Source organism: Antechinus flavipes, chromosome 4, assembly GCF_016432865.1.
Source record: "Antechinus flavipes isolate AdamAnt ecotype Samford, QLD, Australia chromosome 4, AdamAnt_v2, whole genome shotgun sequence".
NCBI lineage: Eukaryota > Metazoa > Chordata > Mammalia > Dasyuromorphia > Dasyuridae > Antechinus > Antechinus flavipes.
Window position 1 is genome coordinate 55,768,064 of NC_067401.1, and position 13,923 is coordinate 55,781,986.

General features: G+C 39.6%; 1 protein-coding gene across 1 annotated transcript in view; it reads right to left on the minus strand.

Moving 5' to 3' along the window:
- The window catches only part of STXBP3 (syntaxin binding protein 3), a 59,088-nt gene extending 50,014 nt beyond the window's left edge, over positions 1–9,074 (minus strand). The window contains exon 1 of the mRNA XM_051993178.1: positions 8,852–9,074. Coding sequence (XP_051849138.1) covers positions 8,852–9,059 — 208 coding nt within the window. The 5' untranslated portion in view covers positions 9,060–9,074. The remainder of the gene's footprint in view (positions 1–8,851) is intronic.
- Between the last annotated feature and the right edge of the window lie 4,849 nt (positions 9,075–13,923).

Consider the following 13,923-nt stretch of genomic DNA (forward strand, 5'->3'; position numbering starts at 1 on the left):
TTAATGTCACCCACAGTTACATATCATACCATACTCTGTCTTTTATAGATCTATAATTATCTCCTCTGATGTGTTATAAAGGGAGGTAATGAGCACCTATGGAATACCTACTATGTGTCAGGTACTGTACTAAGTACTTTATATATATATTATCTCATTTGATCCTCATAATAACTCTAGTAGGTAGGTATTTTTTATAGCTGAGCAACCTGAGGCTAATAGGTTGTGACTTGCTCAGATTCCCACAGCTGATCAGTGCCTAAGGGGGGATCCATCCCGACCTAAGGCCCAGTACTCTATTCACTGCACTATCTTAGCAGCCTCTGAAAAAAAATCCCTTCTTTTCTGCTTTTCCCCCAAACACCTCCCCAGCTCCCACAACTCTTCTCTCACCACCTATTATAACTGGTCATTTCACACACAATGCACTGAGCACTGACTATGCTAACACATTCTGGGGATGAGCGTTCCTGCCCTCCAGGAGCTAGGGGGTGAGACAGGACATTAACTCAAAACACATTAACTTATGTTGTGATGTCATGACAGATAAATGCCAAATGAGTGGGGTGTACAGAACACTACTGATGCCTGGGCATTCATGGAGGGAAAAGACCATTTCTAGCATGGGGGAACAAGGGGAATATTCATAGAAGGAAAAGAATCAATCCTGGCCTTTAGGGATTAGTAAAATTTGAAGAAGATAGAGGTAGGGAGAGAAGAAAGAAAGGAGAATATCCCTGAGGCAAGTATTAACAAAAGCCAAAGGACAGAGTTGGAAATGTATATGGATAGCAAGGGGAAATGACTAGACTAGTTTGGCTGGAGCTGAGAAGAAGGAAGATTAGTTTGGAAAAATATGCTAAGAGTCTTTATTCAACGATTATGGACACATACCCCAAAAAAGGTAGAAACAAACCAAAAAAAAAAAGATCTCATATATACCAAAATGATAGTATAATGACACATTTATAATTTCTGTATAACTACAATATTTGAAATAACAGCTAGCATTTTATATAGTGCCTACAATGTGTCAGGCACAGTTTCAAGTGCTTTATAAATGTTATCTCATTTGAGTCTTCTAACAACTTTGGGTTATTGCTATTATTATCCTCATTTTACAGATCAGGAAACTGGGGGAAACAGGTTAAGTGAGCGTCCAAGGTGATATGGCTAGAAACTGCCTAAGGCTGAAATTGAACTCAGGTCTTCCATCTCCAGAGCCAGTGATCTATCCACTATGCCATCCAGCTGCCTCAATAAGACTGGTACCTTTACCCTCTCAATACAAACATGATCCGGGTTTGGTGATACATGTCCAGTTATCTAAAGTACCACAGAAGCCAGTAGAAGTTCTGAGCTGTAGTGGACTAAACCAACTGGGAAACTAAGCCCCTTGGAGCAGAGGATCACTAGGTTACCTATAGAGGGGGAGATCAGGTTGGAAACAGTAGTCAAGTTTCCGTGCAATAATAATCCTACTAATGAATTAGGATTGTGGAAAGCCCCTAAACTTCCAGGTTAGATGAGACAGAGAGACCCAGCCTTTAAGTTAAAACAACAACAACAACAAAACAAACCAAAAAACCATGTAGTTCTGTGTTAAATATGTTATAATGGGTTATTTGTCTTTTCAGAGAGTCTCAGAATTGAAAGGGTTAGGGTTAGGGTTACATATTAGAAAGAGCATGGATTTAGAGTTAAAGGACATGTTTTAGTTAAAATCTCGTGCTCAGCTGTGTGACCTTGGGCAAGTCATTTCACTTAACCTGGGCCTTAGATTTATCTCTTGTGTAAAAGGGAGGATTTGGTCCAGATGACTTCTGAGTCTCTTCCAAGCTTTAAATTCTACCTAATCCAACCTACATTTCAACAAGAAACATAAATTTTAGAATTCTAGTGCATAGGCGCTGCTAATGGAGAAAACTTCATCCTACCACTGTATGGAATGATCTTCAGCCTCTTTATTCCTCTTATTGACCCATTCAGGATCAATATCAATTCAGCTTATCAATATCCTTCCAGAAATATGGGTGCTTATAACTTCACTGAATAGTGCAGATGTGTTCTGATCAAGGAAGACAGAATATGAGGGATCTTTCCTTCTGAGACTTGGACATTACACTCTTCTTAGCTTGAGTTGGTGGCTTTTTAAGTTGTTGCTTCATACTGGTGATTCATAGTGATAACAATAGCTACAATTATATAGTACCTTCAAGTTTGCCAACTATTGTACTCCCACATACAACTTCTTTGATTTTCATAATCGCCCTGCGCTATTATTATCTCAATTTTACAGAAGAACAAAGTGAGGTGGAAAGGTTGAGTGCTTTGCTAAGTGTCTCAGACAGGATTTGAACTAGTATTTTTGACTGTCCAAGGCCAGCATTGCTGTGAAACTGATGCTGTGATCCACTAAAACCTTCAGAACTTTTTTATTAATTGTGTCCCAATCTTAGAATTTGATATAAATTTCATTCTATTAGATCTGGGTTGATTTAGTTTGTTGAGATCTTTTAAAATCCAGTTATGAAACTTATTAGCTATCCCTATCTATGATCAAATATTTGTAAAGTGCTCAAAACAGCACATGGTACAAAATGGGCATTTAATAAATACTTGTTCTTTTTTTTTCCCCCTTGCATCTAAATTTTTGTCATCTACAATTTGAGCAGATATTCTATCCCTTTATCCAAGAAAATGATTAATATCAGAAAGAAAAGTTGATTCCACAAAAGTAAATGGCATACTAATAAGGAAATTATACCACTCAGAACATTGATTATCTTAAAATAATAGCTATAAAATAACAACTATATTAAAGACAAATGACTTTGAAAGACTTAAGAACTCTGAATAATACAATGATCAAATGCTCAGTCACAAATCTTCGAGGTTTTATGATGAAAATGTTATTCACATACTGACAGAAAAGAAATGAACTCAGGTTACAGAGTAATATACACATTTTTTGGACATCAGAAATGTGAGAATTAGCTTCACCATACATAAATGTACATAATTGTTACAATATTTTTATTTTTAGTTTTTTTTTCATGGGGGAGGGGTGATGGGAGAGAGACAAAAATATTAGGTTTTTGTGAATTAAAAATTAAATTAAAAATAAAAATGTATATATAACATAGCTAGGCGGGATTTTTTTTTCAAAATATACTAAAAACAGTATAAATTATTCACTAGTTTCCCACAATAATGTTTTTAAAAATAAGTACTTATGGAAAACAGGAAAATTTGCTTCTATTAGTGAATTATAAAAAGAACATTATTTTCCTTATCTTTTTTAAAAAAAGGGATAGGAACAGGAAACTGCTAGAAAGTTGTAAATATTTGTACCTGTGCCTCATGAATCACCAGATAACTCCAATGTTTAAGAAGTTTTTATAGATTTATGAATGTAGTAATTTAAAAAAATTAGAATACTCGATACTTAGTATGAAGAAATACTTGTAAAATAGGTACTTTCTAAATAACTCATCTTTACTAAAAGATTATAACGTGGAAACACAAAAATATAACCAAAACAAAATCCTTCTTAAGTAATGGCAGAAAAAAAGGAGTAGGTGAATATCAGCAAAGATTACACCATTTGAGCGGAGTCTTCAGGAAAGTCAGAGAAATTAAGAGGAAGAGAAAAGGAGAGAGAATATTCTATATGTGGGGGGAACAGTCAGTGCAAAGGAACAGAGATGGGAGATTCAATGTCATGTTCAAGGAGTAACTTGTAGGCCAGTGTAGGAATGGCTTAAAATATCAAAGAAAAAATAGGAAAGGGGCTAGTTGTGAGGGACTTCAAATATCAATGGACTTTCTTTTATGTGTGTTCCTAGTGGTAGCAGAAACTCACTGTAGCTTACTAACCGGAGTGTCACAGAACCTTAAAGATTACTTTTAGGAGCTAAGAGCAAGACGAATTGGAATGGGGAGAAGTCTGAAGGAGAGACCAGTTAGAAGGCTATTGCAATAGTGGAGGTAAGGGCTGACAGAAGTCTATGGTAAGCCGGTGACTGAAAATGGAAAAAAAGGAACGTTAGCAGAGTTCTGTGAGGAAAGAAATATCAAGATTTGACAACAGACTGTGTGGGATGGATGAGGAATAAAGGAAGGAGTGTCTGGGAGCTTGGGTGAACAAAGAGACGGCAGGAACAGAGAAGTCGGGTCTCTCACAATTCCCCTTCCCTCCTTTCACAAAGTCCCCTCTAACTCAGGTCCTCCGTATCTCTTCCTCATCACTATCACAGCAGACTTCTGGTTTGTCTTCTAAATTTAAGTCCTTCCTTTCTCTAATCCATCGCCCATGTAGCTGCCAAGCAATTTTCCTAAAGTTTAGGTCTGGCCACATCACCCCCTTCTCAATAAGCTACAAAACTCCCCTAATGCCTCCAAAGGGAAAAAAATCATATCAATTCCACTGTTTGGCATTTAAACTTTCCATAACTGGTTACCAACTGCATTTTTTTTACATTTTACTTCCCCCTCTAGAAACTCTATAATTGTGCTAGGTAGCACGGGGCCTAGAATCTGGAAGACACGAGTTCAGATCTTACTTTCATACTTATTTGTGGTGTGAGCCTGGAAAAGTCACTGACAGGCTATTTGCCTCTGTTTCCTCAACTGGAAAATGGGGACAGTACCTATCTTCAAGGGTTATTATGAGGATCAATGAGATACTTGGAAAACATTTAGTACAGTGCCTGGCACATAGTAAGTACTACATGAAACCTTATTTCCTTCTCACTTCCCTATTTAAACTGACCTGCTTGCTGTTTCTCAAATATAATATTGAATTTCCCATCTCTGTTCTTTGTACCACATCTGGGATACTCTTTCACCTCAACTTGACCTTAATATGTTTCCTGACTTTCTTCAAGACTCAGCTAAAATCTCACCAATGTGAAATGGTCTCTCCAGCCAGAGGGGCCATATTTTACTTTATTTATTTACTCAGTATATATGTACTTAATAATTTACCTGTTGTCTCCACCAGGTCCCTGAGGACAGGAACTGAGCTTGGATTTCCTTGGATTCTGAATGGGACAGTGGCCTGGGACACAATGCTGAATAAAAGCTGCCTACAAACATGTCCATGTCTTCCTCAATCTCAAAAAACCCTCACTTTGCTCCTTCACCTCCACTAGCTATTGTTATCTCTCTCTCTCTTCCTTTCCTCCCTCCCTCTGTCTCTGATTCTTTCTGTGTGTGTGTGTGTGTGTGTGTGTGTGTGTGTCTGTCTGTCTCTCTTCCCCCCCATCCCCAGCTAAACTGAGAAGTCATTTTTTTCTCTGAGAAGCATCACTCTTTAGTTCTTCTGCTTTATTTTCTGAGTTTCTTCTTAACTCTCTTAAAGTCTGGCTTCAAACCTCATAACTCAACTGACACTGTTCTCTGAAGTTACCAATTATCTCTTAATTGCCACATCTATGTTTTTCCTCAATCCTCATTCTTCTTGACCTCCTGAAGCCTTTAACAATCAATTAGCTTGTCCTTGATACTTTTTTCTCTCTAGGTTTCCTCATATCCAATAAGTTGCCAGATCTCTAGATCTCTCATGAATTTTCTTTTCTTTCTCATGATCACTACCTTAGTTCAGATAATCTATTACACAAACTACCGCAATTTCCTTAAATTTCTCCTTTTCCCAATCCATTCTCTTATCCAAATGTCAGTAGTATTCTTAAAGCACATCTGACCATGTCATTCCCCATCTTAATAAACTCCAATAGGATGTCTCTAATAGTTCCAGGATCAAAGCTAACTCCTTAAAAAGCCAGTCAATTATTTACTTTTCAATCACATATAATTTAGAGAAAGAGCAGACAACTTTCCCCAGAAATTCAGTTGTAAAATTGACTTACTTGCAGTTTCTTATACACAAAATGTTGTTTTTTGTTCTTATACCCAGAGTACATTCACTTTTTATTTCTGCCTTATAATTCCTAGAATGCTTCAAAGTGTTCCCTTCTCCATCTCCTTCAGGAGACTTTTCTTGATTTGCTCAAAATGATACTGCTGCTCTCCCCACCTCAAAATTTACTATTTATTTCCTCGAGGATAGATGACACAGTTATTCACTGTCTTATTCAGACACTGAATTTGGCAAAGTCAGGGAAACTTGATTTCAAATACTGCCTTTTATGTGACCCTGAGCAAAATCACTTAACTTTAGTTTTGTCAGTTGTAAAATGGGGATAATAGCATTTGGCTCACAGGGTTTTTGAGACCAAATGAGATAACATATATAAAATGTTTTGAAAGCCTCGAAATGCTATGTAAATATTACTTATTCTAAGATACAAACCTGGCATTTAAAGCCTAATAAAAACCTGGCTCCAACCTATTTTCCAGACTTATATCCTATGAATCCCTTCAACAATACATTCCAACCAATCTGGCTCATTTCCTGACTTCCCATGCATCTCCTTGGCCCAGTGGCTTTGTTCAAGTTGTCTTCCATGTCAAGGATACTCTCCCTCATCTTTTTGGCTGAGGGAGTTTCCTATGTTCAGTGGAGTCACCAGACTTTCCATGAATCCTTTCCTCACCCTCCCAGTTTTATGTACTTTGCTCCCTATATGTACATATGTACACTGTACCACACTCTCCTTTATGTGTTCTATTTTGCCTGGCACATAAATTTCTTAGAATGCACTATTATTATTATACCAGATCTCAAGTTACTTTCAGTTCAACTAGGTCAACTAATAACAGCCCCTTCTCCCTACTTTAGTGGTGTTCCTTTTCCAACTTATCAGGCTTAGATGTGGGGCAACAATGTGAATGATCTCACTGGTGACACAGCAGCACATAAATGGCACATCAGCACAGGCCAGTCTGGTCAGTCAACAAGCATTTATTCATTAAGTACTTGTTACTGCCTGGCACAGTTCAAAAGCTGAGGGTGGGGGAGTAGTGGAGAGGGTGCAAAAGGGGAAGGAACAGTTTTGCAGAGGCAGGAGCTAACAGGGCATGTCATCAGCTCAGCTTTAATCTTGTGGAAGCCAGTTTAATCTTCTCAACTCAGAAAAATATTTAGGAATAATCAAAAGTTTTTGATCATATGTATATATACACACAACAGACATACACACTATAAATTTCCATGTGTATATGTAAGTGTAAATATCTGCATATAATCTATATACAAATCTGTACATATACACACACAGCTATTGCTTTTTCACATAGTATCTTCTCTGTAATTACATTTACATATATATGTACATATCACAAAAATAGATATACATATACATATATTTATATGCACATACATACACATTTATTTATGTATCTGTGTGAAACAGTCTTTTCTCTATTCCTTACTCCATCTCCTTGGAAACATATTGTGTACTCATGTATACACATATAAATATAACATATACACATAAATGTAATATATATGTATATAAATATATGTGTATATATTAGTAAACAAACCATATATGCATGTGCCTTGTACATATTCACATGTGTGCAGTGCATATGTAATTATAGGTATGCACTGACATACCAATCTATGCACATAAACACACATATATTTACTTATCTGTCTGTGCAAACCAGCCACTCTTTTTTCTGCACTTCACTGGGGCTCCTCAGATCCTATATGTGTATATACATGTTTACATATATAAATATAATACATAACTATAAGTAAATAAACCATGTATATATGTGCATGTGTACTTATAGTACATATATGTGTATGTGCATATGTAAGTGTAATTATAGGTATACACTGGCATACAAATCTATACACATACACACATATTTACTTGTCTGTCTGTGCAAACAAGTCGTTCTCTGTTCCTCACTCCATTTCCTGGGAGCCTAAATGTGTATATGTGTGTGTGTGTATACACACACATATACATATAATATACAAATAAAAAAATATATATATATACATATAAATGTAACATAATATATAAATACAAGTAAACAAATCATGTGTATGCACACATGTGCAAATGCACATGCATGCAGTGCTTATGTAATTATAGGGAGAAATTGACACGCACATTTATTTATGTGTCTGTCTGTACAAACCAGCCAAACAGGTCTTTTCTCTGCACCTCATTGTCTCCTTGTAGCCTATATATATATGCATATATACACATATAAATGTAATATAAATGTATATAAGCATAATATATAAATATAACAAACCATGTATGCATGCACACGTGTGCATATACACATCGATACAGTGCATATGTGCAGTGCACAAATAAGTCATTATATATACACATTGGCACACTATGCACGCACACACATACGTTTACTTATGTGTCTGTCGGTGCAAACCAGCCAAACGGGTCTTTTCTCTGCACCTCACTACATCTCCTCGGAGCCTACATGCGTGTTATACCTAGAAGGTCCATGTGTGCGCGTACACACATATACAAATATACAGGTGGGTGTGCGTGCGCGCGCACCCACATCAACACACCACGGGAGGAGAGATTGCCCGCCCAGGACAAAAAATATTTTCATTCTAGGGGGGCCACAGACTTAGGGCAAACTTCCCAGCAGCGCCCCGCCCCGCCCCGCTCCGCACGGCGTCTCCCCGGGCCCCAAAGCCGGACCCGCGGAGGAGACGAGCCTGGCCCGGAGGCGCGAGAGGCGGGAGCCGGGGCAGAGGGCGGAGTGTCGACCCGGTTGTGGCAGAGCCCTCAGCGGGAGGCCCGGGGCGCCGCCCGAGGCGTACGAGGGGCCGTGCCCCGAGAAGAGCAGGGGAAAGGGGAGGGTCCCGAAGCAACAAGTAGCTCTTCCCACCGCAACCCGCCCGGTACGCGAACCAGAAGGAGGTCGGGGCGGCCTCCGCGGCACTCACTCTGCCACACGATGCTCTTCAGCCCCCGCTCCTCCGCTGGCGGCGCCATCTTCCTTTGCGAATCTCTGCGGGCCGCGGCCCCAACCAACCTCCGGTCCCGGGAAAGAACGGAGAACCGGACTGACTGACGGGAAAGCCCCGCCCCTTCGTTGGCGTCACTCGAGAACTCCCCGCCCCAATTCTTTCTGGCCCCGCCCCACAACGTCATCGTACCAGGAAGGGTTTTTACCCCCGCTCTGGGCCTAAGACCCTGCCTCTTGGGTGGGGATCTCCTTTGAGGGAGAGTAGAGCGCCCCCTAGAGGGAGGCGTTTTCCACCTGGAGCCTATTATCTTTTGATGCTTTATGAATCTACGCTTACAATAATAAGTACGTGAGTAGAGCGCTTTAAAGATGTGTGGAGCCCTTTGCATCCATGACCTCATCTGATTCCTCAGCAGCTCTTCGAGAGTAATGCTCCAAGTATTACCCCCATTTTGCAGGTGAAGAAGCAGGCTCAGTGTTGCGTGTAGGATTTGAACCCATTCGATCGGGCCCTCCATCTGCAGTGCTCATGCGGCCCTCACCTCAGAAAATACTTCAGTCAGGCAGCGAGGCCGTCAGCCGTCTGATTTGCTCTGTGCCGTGCTGGCAGTTTCCTACACTCCCGGCTATCCGTCCCACCGCGCCCCGAACGATGCGATTCACGGAATCGCGGACTCCAAGCCACTCTGTAGGTCATTCGCTTTACAGATGGCAAAATGGAGGCCCTGGGAAGCTAAATGATAAAGGGAATGATGATAAAAACAGGATTTGAATCCAGGTCTTCTAACTCCAGCCACTCTGTCAAGTGCAATCTGGTCCTATTTCAAGAAGCATTTCCGGGGTCGGGGGTTGGAGCGCTATGAGACTGAGGTCAAGGAATGGAGAAGCAATGGAAAAATCCCTTCCACCTAATCGTTTTTGTAACGGGCTTGCGAGGGAGGGGGAGCAGTTGCATCTTGGCATAGTGAGCAGGGTCCTGAAGCTTAAATGCCACTGGCTGTACATGAATCCTGAGTCTGACACCTACTAACTAGCTCTGGGATTTGAAGCGCGTTCCTTCTCTCCGAGCCTCCCTTTCCCAACTAGAAAATAAGAAGACTAAACTTGATCACCTTGAAAGTCTCAGATGAGCTCATATTTGTAAACCTCTTCAGCCCAGTGTCTGGCAGGGAGTAGGCATTTAATAAATGCTTCTCTCTTCTTGCCCCCCAAACCCTGTGACCGTGTCACAGCTGGACTGAAAAGTTAGAGACCTGGATTCTATTTGAGGCCCCAGGAAAGTTTCCTTTACTCCCATAAGCCTCTGTTTCTCCCAGGCGGGCCTGCTTCTGAACATCTTGGTCCATCCAGACAGTTTTGCCACAAGTGACCAGAACTCCTAGACTTTGAAAGTCTGCTTCAGTCCTTCCCCTCAGCCACGCTCAGTGGTCGGTGAGTCTTGGTTTCAGCCCTCTAATTCTGTTTTGGGTACCCAGACTCAGTCTTCTTGGCCATCTGTGGCTCAGGTCAGTCTTCCTGTTACCCACAGAAGCAGGAGAAGAGCTGTGCTTAATTCAGATTAGAATCTTCACTGAGCTTCCTCCCCTCCAATCCTCATCGTGCTTGTTTGTTATTTTTCTTTGGAGGACTAACTTTATTCATTTTGTGACCCTCTTCTTGTAGGACTTTAGAGGCATCAAAAAACTTAGCTACTTTTATGTGGAAAGAACATTGGACCCAACAGTCAGAAGTCCGCAATTCAAATCCCAACTGTCCTTTTTATTTCCTGTGTCATATTTTACAAATCACATAATCTTTATGGCTCTCAATTTCTTCATCTGTAAAATGGGACCATTGAATTAAATAATATGTCTAACATCCCTTCTGACTCTAAATTCCTGTGATTCTACGGTTTGCTAAGGACCCAGCTATAAATCCTATAATCTCACTTTCACTGATTTGAATTTCTCCATAAGAGATTCGCTCTCTTTGGTCGCCTCTTTAGCTTTTTGTCTCTCCTTTAAAATGCAAATTGCTGAGTGAGTCTATCAGAGAGTGGAGGAGCTACTAGTTCACATTCTTTGGCAGTTATATAAGGGAAGGCAGAGGGAAGAGGGAGGAGGTGAATAGCTCATAGATTATGGTCGGACCAGGGAATTTCAGAATTCTTTGATAACCCCCAGAATTCTTGGTACATTTGTGAATAATGGCAAGGTCAAAAGTGTGACCATCTTGTTGTGTGCCTGAAGTGGGGTAGAGGTTTGTAGATTGAGGAACTGAGTAATTAGGATATTTAAGGGAGAAGTCCTTCATAAATTGAAGTCCACTTGAATCTCCTTCTAATCCCCTAACCACTCAGTTCATCAACCTATAGAATGAAAATAGAAATTGAAAAGGCAAGAAAAATTGTAAGCCAGGTGTCCAACTCTTCAGGGAAGGACACTGACTAGGGAGGTTTATAGGCAACAACTACCAGGATTTTGATTGTCTGAAAGATATGAATAGCATAAAACTCAAAAGGACCCAAGGTTACTGAGTGATAGAGGAAGGGGAAGAACCTGAAAATAGCAGTGGGGAGCAAGAAGTATTTCACTGAACCAGGAAGATTGAGTAAAAGTGCAACCAATATAATCCAACCTCTGACTAAATCTTAAAATTTTTTTCCAACTGGATGTTTAGAGGTATTGAACTTTTTTCTCTAAAATAAACTTTCTAAAGCTTGAGATAAAGGAACTATGTGGACCTTAGTGGACATTATATTGCCACCTAATCTTTAAATGAGCTAATTTTTGAGTGCTGTTCAAATCATGTCTTAACTTTTTCATGACCCTGTGGACTTTAGCACTCCAAGTCTCTCCATGGTTTGGTTTGGCAAAAGATACTGAACTGGTTCACCATTTCCTTCTCCAGTGGATTGAGGAAGAATTTAAATGACTTGTCCAGGATCACAGAACTAGAAAATGTCTGAGGCCTGATTTTAACTCAGGTCCTACTGTGTCTCATTCACTGAGCCACCTAACTGCCTCTAATTTTTGTTATAGTGTATTCAAATTATCCAAGTCATTGACTGATCAATAAAGGAGGTCAAATTTTCTTTGGTGTAGTGTAAATGACTATAATTTTTCATAACAACCACAATAATAGCTAACATACTATATGCCAGACTCTGTGCCACTCATTACAATAATATTTTTCTTATTTGATCCTCAAAACAGCTCTGGGAAATAGATGCTAGGGGTGTGTATGGGAGAACATATATGTGTGCATACATATATGTCATTAATGGATTTGTGAGATATACCTGTCTACCATTGATGGTGAGTGTCACACTCTTGAATGAACAAATAAATTCTAGTTGACCTGTCTGTATCTTATGCTGGCTGATTTGGACAAGGACCTTAAAAATTCTTGCAACAATTTATACTGGATATATATCCAGAGGGATATCCAGAGGGAAGTTAGCACTAAGGGAGATCAGGAAAAGTTTATTGCAAAAGGTGGGATTTTGTCTGAGAATAAAGTTATGAGGTAGAGATGAGTAGAGAATCACTATATCACTAAGAGCAGGGAAGTAAGGTGCAAGAAGAATTGAAAGGTAGAAGGAAGGGCAACTTTATATAAAGTTTAAAAGCCAAAGGATTTTTATATTTGATGCTGGAGGTAATAGGAAGACACTAGGATTTATGGAATGGGGTTGGAATGGGCTGAATGGACTCAGGATAGAAATTGTCATCCTGGACTTTAAGAAAATTACTTTGGCAGCTGAATGGAGAAGAGATTGGAGTAGGAGACACTTTATACAGAATACAGATATGAGACACACGCAAAAGTGGTAGATATGTCAAAGAAGAGATATCACAAAGGGAGGACCAACAAAACTTGATTGCAGATTGGATATGTGGGGAAGGGGGGAGCGGGGTGAGAAAAAATGAGCTATGAGGCTGACATCTAAGTTTCAGCTTGGGTCACTGGAAGATTGGTGGTACTCTCAACAGTAATAGGAATATTTGAAAGAAGAGAGGGTTTTAGGGGAAATTAATGAATACAGTTTTTAATATGTTGAATTTAAAATATCTATAGGACATTTACTTTGAGATGCCCAAATGGCAGTTGGAGATGGGATATTAGAGGTCAAGAGAGAGAGAGGTCTGGGTTGGATAAATAGGTGAAATTATTTGCATAGAAATGATAATTGAATCCCTGGGTGCTGATGAGATCACCAACCAAGGCAGCACAGAGGAAGAAGAGAAAAGGACTTGAAGTGGAAAAGCACCCCAAATGGGACTGTGAGAAACATAATCTTGAATCTTTGTAGTTAGAAATCTATTACTAGTTTTTCACTCCCTAATGCAGATGGTATTTTTAACAACCAGATGTACTGTCCTGACAAACCTGAGACCTTGACAACCTGATAAGCTTAAAGAAATACTGCTTATTGCCATATGGGAATAACCCCCTTAAAAGCTGATAACTTTTTTTTGCCTCCTGTTTAGAATAGAAATTCCTTTATTATGGCAAATGTATCAAGAAATATTTTGATGTCTCTCTCTTCTTTCTATAAATATGTGGCCCTAAGCCCATTCATTACTAACCCCTCCCATCTTGGTTTTGGGGTTCAGTCACTAGCTAGCAATAAATGCTTTTAAAACTTCATTATTTTGGCTGCTCTGTTTTTCTCTCTCCTGGCCACTTCAGACTCAGAACAGAGACCTGATGGACTGAATCTCTAATGTCCCTAATCAAGCCAGATAATATCTGTCAATTGCCTGGGATAATTTATGGCACATAAATAAATGTTTATTCCCTTCCTCCTTAATCATAGTTTTTGAGAGTGATGAAATCACTCTTGGATGAAAATCTAGCAAAAGAGTCTGAGAAGGAATAATTAGACAGAAGAAAAAACAGAAGAGAGCTGTGTCATGAAAACCTGGAGAAAAAGAAAATATCAAAGATAAGAGTGATGAATTATGTTACAGTTCTGCTTCTTAGAATCCCTAATTTGCTTCAAGGCTGAGCCCAGATGCTACCTTCAAAGTGAAGCCTTTCTTATTCCTACCAAGTGTTAGAGCC